This window comes from Physeter macrocephalus, chromosome 11 (assembly GCF_002837175.3).
Source record: "Physeter macrocephalus isolate SW-GA chromosome 11, ASM283717v5, whole genome shotgun sequence".
Classification (NCBI taxonomy): Eukaryota; Metazoa; Chordata; class Mammalia; order Artiodactyla; family Physeteridae; genus Physeter; species Physeter macrocephalus.
Genome location: NC_041224.1, coordinates 68210022 through 68218331, shown reverse-complemented (window position 1 = coordinate 68218331; position 8310 = coordinate 68210022). Strand labels below are relative to the sequence as shown.

Genomic DNA, 8310 nt, shown 5'->3' with positions numbered 1-8310 from the left:
CGCAAAAAAAAAAAAAAAAAAAAAGTAACTGGAACAGTAAGGTAATCATTTGGTAGATGTATTAAAGGACCTGATGCTAGAAATTCTAGGTATCTGGGTCCCTGCACACACTGATGAAGCATAAGAGAAAAACATGTGCTTGACTTTGGGCACCAAAACGATGGCAGCCAGGAGGAAGTTCCTTGAAGGCTTTCCTGGCCCATGCACTGGTTAAGGGGAAAAAGGTACCTGGGAACAATGTCTGGGGAGAGGATGAGAAGCAGTGATGGCAAAATTGACTAAAATAAGACAGGAGAGTCAGAACAGAGAACAGGAAAAGAAGAAAAAGCGGGAAAGAGTTAAGAGAAATATGGAGTAACAGGAAGGACAGAGAAGAAAGAAGCAAAAGTGTCAGGAACCAGCCGCAAAAGGACATTCCCCTGGGGAGGCGGGCATCTCTCTCTAAGAATGGCTCGAACTCTCGAGTCACCTTGGTGTTTCTCCTGGGGTTGCGGCAAGAGCGGCTCAGGTAGGGAATATATTCTGGGCTCGATACGGCAAGGAGCTGCAGAGGAGAAGTCGTGGTTTCATCTTAGTTGGGCATGAAGGGCTCCAGAAATAGATTTTTGACTTTTCTAACATTATTGGCCATTGTGCCTAAAGGTCATGAGGGAGCAGGGCTGCTTGGAGTTCAGTGGTTCTTTTGAGTAAGGCTGCACAGGCTGTGAGTTCATGGAGGGCTGGGGGTAGGGCAGGGACCTGGGGCTCCCTGACACTCAAAGTGACTGATGGAATGAATGGCTGACTTAATGTAAATGCTTGTGTATGATGTGGCGAACCCTGAAGCAGTATAAATCCTGGTCAGAAGACCCATAAACCAGGAGCTCAGGAATATTTTTAGGTGTTTGCTTTTCATAATCCCTGGTAACAAAAGAAATCACTCTAGTTGGACCTAGCTGATGGGTAGCCTGCTGGTCTCCATATTCTGAGGGCATAAAATTAGCATATCTTGATTTCTAAGCTGTTTCCAGACAGAACACAATGGGGTTGGGTCTTCATAAAATACAAATGTTAGGTTCAACCCAGAGGCAAGAACCACTGGCATTCTTTGGAGCAGGTACCTCTTGTTCTAGGTGTGGCTGTAAACTCTCAGAACTTTACATATTGTGTAGCTACCACCTAAGGCTAGTTCAAGTGCTTTGAAAACTGAAAAGCATTAACCCTAAGGAAGAGATTTCTGTTCTTATGATGGATAAACTAACTTCACAGAGTTGAAGGATATTGAATCCAATGATACGACTTACTAATTTCCAGTTGTGAAGAGAATGACAGGAAGACAAGAACTGCACATTTGTCACCAGCTACAAAACAGAAGTGTTTCTTCCATCTTGCGATGGCCAAAGACCACAATTTTCATACATTTGTATCTCTATAACCTTTTTCCCTTTGAGCAAAACAATTCATCTAAATTATGGGTTCATTATCTGCCAAGTTTGTTCCTTTTTTAATGAAATCACTTGACAGTTAATAAACTGAAAGAGAAAGTCTACTCCTTGGGGCTTGCTCAGTTCCAAAGGTTCAGTGTTTTTGAAAATTAAATTTCCTATATGAAAAACAATCTGTTTCTAAGCTGACAGTCTGGTGTTATAACATAAAGCAATTTTTCTTTAGCTATAAAAACTTAATATTTACAGGGGTTTGCACATTTAACTACACATGCACTTTACGTTGGATACAAGTCAGTTAAATCATTCATAGACAGTCATATCAATCAAAACAATTTATCTAATTTTGGTTGTGTTTATATAAGAAACCATTACTTTCCTTAATATTTAAATGTTTATGGTATGATAATGCCTTTTCTAAAGAAATCAAGACAGAAGATTTATAAATAGCAGAGTGGCATAGGCTTGGGGCCATGGGTACCAGTCCTGGCTCAGCCATGTGTAACCCTGGGAAATTACTTAACTGCCAGCTTTTCCACCTGTAAAATGGGTATAATAATATTTTGTAGGGTAGTCATGAGAATAAATAAGAAAGCATATGCAAAGCACCTAATCCAGTTCCTAGAATACAGTAGCTTAATAAATAGTATGTATTATTATTCCCTGTATTGTAGCTTATTCCTTATGCCCCAATCCAGGAGAAGAATCTCTTATCATATCTACACAAAATTATTAACTCTTGGTTGGTTAACCAATTCCTGGTACCTGAAAAGCAGGCAGATCAAGAGCTGCAAAGCTGTTGAAGAAACGTAAACTCTGAATGGCCACTTGGACTGTGTTCTGAGTGTAACTCTCCTTGGGACTAGAAGTGCCGGGGTCCGAGATTGTGCCATGGAAGAGGACACAGTAGAGCATATGCAGAACTCCAGCCAGGTCTGTGGCCTGAAGAGCAGCTGTCAGTCCTGTGGGATCCTGGCGATTATTGTCAAATATGCTGTGTGACCTGATAAAGAAACATTCAACTTTTTAAGAGAAATCTACTTAAAGGATGTTAGCATTTTTATAGGTCAAATGGAACATGACAAGCAGACCGTTAAAAGCAAACCATGTGAGTGGTGTAGTAAGGTAACAAGAAACCTCAAGGAGTAAATGCAGCCCTCCCCCCACCAAGTGCACTGCAGCCCGCCCTTTTCTCCGGCTGGGAGACCAGGCTGCTGCAGCAGTGGCAACTGAGTACTCTGCAGCTAGGCTGAGGCTTGCTACCATCCTTTGCAGCCTAGATAGCCCCACTTTGTTTAGATTCCATGCCTAGTGGAACTGGACAGAGTCCATGAGAGCTACTGGGACTCAGAACTCAAAACACCATGGCTTCCTTTCTGGATACACAAGGGAAACTTCTCAGGGGAGGCAGTTACCGGGAAAGCACGAGGCCTCAAAAACCCAGTAGTGTGTTGGTATACCGTGACAGGGAGACACTTCAACCACTTTTGAAGGCACAGTTCCATCATCAAGGAGTATTGGCAGGACAGGTTGTAGGGGCCAGACTCCCAAGAACAAGCTAGTGCTGGATTAGCTTTGTACAAATCACCTTGAAGTTAGCTTAGCAATTGTGGCAGGCAGTATGGATGAGCAATAAGCAATGGCAGTGGCAAATGAATTCCTCAAATCAATAGGAAAGGAAGGGTTTGCTAAATCCACTTCACTCTGGAACTCAGGTATACGTGAAGCATCAAGTGATCAAGAGCCTACAATTTTAGTAAATGTGGCTGCTAAGCAGTCATTCACCCTTTTTGCCCCTAGAAACCATACCCAGGTTTCTCTCCCTTTCCCACAGCCAACATGCTTCAGGTGGGGTCCCGTTCCTATTCACTCTGGCTCAAGGGTATGTAGGCCTAAGGTAAGGGGAACATGGAGGGAGATTCTTGTGCTGAAATGCCTGAAAAGAAGCCCTCACTTTTTCTCCACAGGTTTGAATCTGAAATGTAAGGTCTGTAGCTGCTGCATCCATTTGTTCTAACCACTGCACAAATCCTCAGGTCTCTGGGCTGTTCCAAGTGGGTCAGTCACCTTCCTTCATGGGACACAGCTTTTTCTCAGGAAGGGAAGTTACAAGTCCCTGCTCAGTGTCTCCCTTTAACCTGGTATGATCTGCACAAAACTGAGCAGAAGTGTCTTTATGTTTCTGCCACAGGATGATGCCCTTCCCTATTTTTAACACTAATATAGGTCCCTCTCATTCCTTTTTCTGTTGTTGTTGTTATTGATCCTTTCAGCTGGAATCTAGAATGGGAGAGAGGCATTAAAGATCTATGCTTATCTCATAAACTGGCCCAGAAGCACTGCAGAGATGCCACTAAGTAAATATGAATTCGAAAGTGCTGGCTGGCAAGTTTCTAGTATCTTGTCTAGTTTTCTAATCCATAACTTTTTTAAGGGATTATATTATTCATTCTAATTTGTTAGTTTCATCAGAGTATAGTTTTATTCGTAACCATGGTAAGCATTTATTTCCTGAATGTGCACTATTTCTGATAGTCTAAGAATGTGGGATGACACTTATACTTGTTCTCTTCTCAAGAAAGCAGGTCTTATGAAATACTATCATCTCATTTGCATGGCAGGACCTGCTAAGTACATTCACATCTTCCACCCCGCCTCATTTGTAGTTCTTCATAGTTGGTAGAGAAGGTACTGTTCTCCTCACTTCACACATGACGGCAACCGAGACCCTCAGAGATTCAGTGAGATGTTTTAGGTCATAAACATTTGTCAGTGGCCAAGGCAGGGGTACTACCAAGAACTTTTGACTCTTTAAAGGCAGGGCTTTGTCCAAAGACCAAAACATCCAGGCCAAACAGGAGGTGACCTCTTCTTCTGTCTCCATGCTTTTTCTTAAATCAAATCTCGGGGTTAACTGAACACTGTTAAACAAAGTACACAGAGGTCGTAATGTAATCCTGATCATCATGGAGAGACACTTTCTGTCTTATGGGACTCAGTAAAAAGAAAAAGTTAAGAAATTATATTTATTTGCTTATAGGCACATCTGAACCTTTACACAAACTGTTAGTTAATGTCAGTTCAGTTCGCCCTTCCTTCCTTCCTTCCATTATAGCCATGAGAGTTAGGGGTCAGACCCTGACTAAAGACGTGAGTAGAGATTAATGTGTCTGAGTTTATTATATAGATTCCAAAAAGGGGTCTGTGTTTGTTTAACAATGACTGCCTTTTAGAACCAATGACAAGTCAGAAGACATTTCTCCCTGAAGCTAATTTCTAATAGGCTTTCAGAACCTTGGGGATGAGTGACATCACTGCTGGTGACAACATTTTTTCTTCTTTGTGATTCAGAATGGAGACCTCCCCTTTACTGCCTGTGTTGCTTTTAAACTGATTATTAGCATATTCAAATGCAGATATTCAGGAATACAGCTTTATTATTTAGAACACTTTGTAACAGTTAATCTTTGCAAGCATTTATGAAATGACATGAATTCACTGCTATTACTTCTTTAAAAGAATAAATTTTTAAAAAAACCCAGCAAGTGAAGATCATCAGAATAGTTTCTCTTCTCTCCACCCCACCCTATTTAGGAAAATACTAAACTATAAAATAACATAACTCAGGATCTTTTGCAATATTCTTCTGATGAAATAAAAATGTTCATTCAGAAAAATCAATTAAATTAGCATTCAAGAACTCAGATGTGGAAATGGTTCAAAATGTATATTAATATTGCTTTGTGGAAAAGACAATTAATTTTAAAGTTAGCCTACAGAATATACAGGGTGGAGGGGAGGGGAGAGAGCTTGTCTGATGCATTTGGCTTTCACAGGACTAATGTAGACCTGAAGGGACTTTAGAAAATGTTTACTTTTGATTTAGTCTGAAATACGGATAATTTGTCCTTGAACAGGCCACTGGCTCCTGTTGGTCTTAAATGTCAGCTATAATCACTTTAAGCCTAAATGTTTATAATAAAAAAGTAAAAGGCCTTATTCATATCAGGCACAGGTTATAAAGTTTTCTTTTTCTTTTTTAAAATAAATTTATTTATTTATTTTTGGCTGCGTTGGGTCTTTGTTGCTGTGTGTGGGCTTTCGCTAGTTGCGGCAAGCGGGGGCTACCCTTTGTTGCGGTGCGTGGGCTTCTCATTGTGGTGGCTTCTTGTTGCAGAGCATGGGCTCTAGGCACGCAGGCTTCAGTAGTTGTGGTGCACGGGCTTAGTTGCTCCGCGGCATGTGGGATGTGGGATCTCCCCAGACCAGGGCTCAAACCCATGACCCCTGCACTGACAGGCGGATTCTTAACCATTGCGCCACCAGGGAAGCCCATAAAGTTTTCTTTTAAAAAACACATTGAAGATATGAAAAATCAGATCTGAAATTCTGTATATTACACTCTAAGATCTTCTCAATTTTATTGGATTTTAAAGTGTTTTTGTTTGGTCTCTAGGATTAGAGATCTTAGTGGTATATTCATTTCTGTTCATTAATCGTGAGATTCAATCAGGAAAAACTATAACTGGGCCATCAATACACCTGCACAGCTCTTGAAAACCCTACTTTGCCTTAAAGGAGAGTACAGCTGGGCAAAAAAAAAAAAAAGCAATAATTTGTGTGGGCATGAATCAACTGCCATCTGTTCCATCTTTGGTATTTTAAACCACTTATATAACAGGCCCTATTTGGCCCAAAAAAGCAGCTGTGACAGTCACAGACATTATAACCCCCTTTCCCCATTTGTTCCTGGCTTGTTTGCTCTTGTATCCCTGGTCGCAGATTTCTGATTCGGTAACATCCACCCTGATCCCCTTCAGTGCCGGTATCTTCTAGACTGCTCTCCTAGCTTCTTGGATTTTGGCTTTGTTCCCTCCTTTAGATCTGGAATCCCAGAGGCATCTTATCAGAACCTCCCATTTTAGCCTCTGAATCCAGAACACTCCACCCAAAGGTCTGCACAGTGCTGGGAGTGGATGGAGTTAAGTCATTGTCCCTCCCAATGATGAATGTGAACTTCACTGTTCAAGGAGAAGTGATTTATTTCTTACAGAGTTATTCCAGCTGTGGGCCCTTATGTACTGGGAAGAGTCTTAGAAAGCTGACCTGCATCTAGTAATATCATCATTTATCAGGCTTTGTGGTGAGCAAAAGGGACATGATTATCTGTCATATATTCTCTATTGAAAAAGCCAAAGTACCTGTGCTCCAGCAACAGTGACCTGTGATGTATTACAAAATCAAGAAAGACCAGATCCCTGTCCTATAGAAGGTTACAGTCTAATAGTGGCAGGCATGTGCATCAGTTTCCTTTTGCTGCTGGAATAAATGATCACAAGCTAGTTATTCAAAACAACACAAATTTATTCTCTTAAAGTTCTGGGGGTCAGAAATCCAAAATGTCTCACTAAGCTAAAATCAAGGTGTTACCAGAGCTGTGTTCCTTCTGGAGGCTGAAGGGGAGAATTTATTTCCTTGCCTTTTACAACTTCTAGAGTATGGTTGCTCCTTGGCTCCTGGTCCCTTCTTCATCTTCAAAGCCAGCAGCATAGCACCTTCAAATCCCTCTCTAACACTGACTTTCCTGCTTCCCTTTGAGATTACATTGGGCCCACCTGGATAATCCAGGCTACTCTCTCCATCTCCAGATCCTTAACCATTTCTGCAAAATTCCTTTTGCCATGTTAGGTAACACATTTATAGGTTCTGAGGATTAGGATACAGATATCTTTGGCAGGGCATTATCTCCCCCCACTCCTAATTTTTTTTATTGTGGTGAAATACACATAAAATTTACCATCTTACCTATTTTTAAGTTTACAATTCAATGGTATTAAATTCATTCATAATGTTGTACAACCATCACTACCAACAATCTCTATAACTCTTTCATCATGTAAAACTTTAACTCTATACTCATTAAACAATAACTCCCTATTCCTTCCTCCCCCTGGCAACCACTATTCTACTTTCTGTCTCCATGATTCTGACTACTCTAAGTATGTCATATATGTGGAATCATCATATAGTATTTATCTTTTTGTGACTGGCTTATTTCACTTAGCATAATGTCCTCAAGTTTCATTCATGTTGTAGCATATGGCAGAACTTTCTTCTTCCTCAAGGCTAAATAATATTCCATTATATGTGTATACCACATTTTGTTTATCCATCATCCACTGATGGACACTTGGGTTGCTTCCGTTTTAGCTACTACGAATAATGCTGCCATGAACATGGGTGTATAAACATGTCTTCAAAACCCTGTTTTCAATTCTTTTGGATATATATCCAGAAGTAGAATTTCTCAATCATATGATAATTCTATTTTTAATTTTTTGAGGAATTGCCATAACATTTTCCACAGCAGCTATACCATTTTACATTCCCACTAACAATGCACAAGGGTTCTAATTTCTCCATATCCTCACCAAACCTTGGTATTTTCTTTTCTTTTTTTTTAATAGTAGCCATCCTAATGGGTGTGAGGTGATATCTCATTGTAGTTTTGATTTGCATTTCCCTATCAACGACATTGAGCATCTTTTCATGTGCTTATTGACCAATTTGTATTTCTTCTTTGGAATTCAAGTCCTTTGCCCATTTTTTAATTGGGTTATTTTGTTGTTGAGTTTTAGGAGTTTTCCATAGTTCCTGGATATTAACCCCTTATCAGATATATGACTTGCAAATATTATCTCCCATTCTCTGGGTTGTTTCTTTACTCGGTTGATATTATATTTTTATGCAAAAATCAAAAAAATTTTCATGCAGTCCCATTTGTCTACTTTTTCTTTTCTTTTTTTTTTTTTTTTGTGGTACGCGGGCCTCTCACTGTTGTGGCCTCTCCCGTTGCGGAGCACAGGCTCCGGACGCGCAGGCTCAG

At 40.3% G+C, this 8310-nt stretch overlaps 1 protein-coding gene across 18 annotated transcripts in view; it reads right to left on the bottom strand.

Annotated features, from left to right (window-relative positions):
* The window catches only part of SCAPER (S-phase cyclin A associated protein in the ER), a 491770-nt gene that overhangs the window by 35192 nt on the left and 448268 nt on the right, over positions 1-8310 (bottom strand). For all 18 annotated transcript variants that reach the window (XM_055088136.1, XM_028495131.2, XM_024128925.3 and 15 more), the window contains one exon: positions 2190-2427. In XM_055088136.1, the coding sequence (XP_054944111.1) occupies positions 2190-2427 (238 nt within the window). The remainder of the gene's footprint in view (positions 1-2189; positions 2428-8310) is intronic.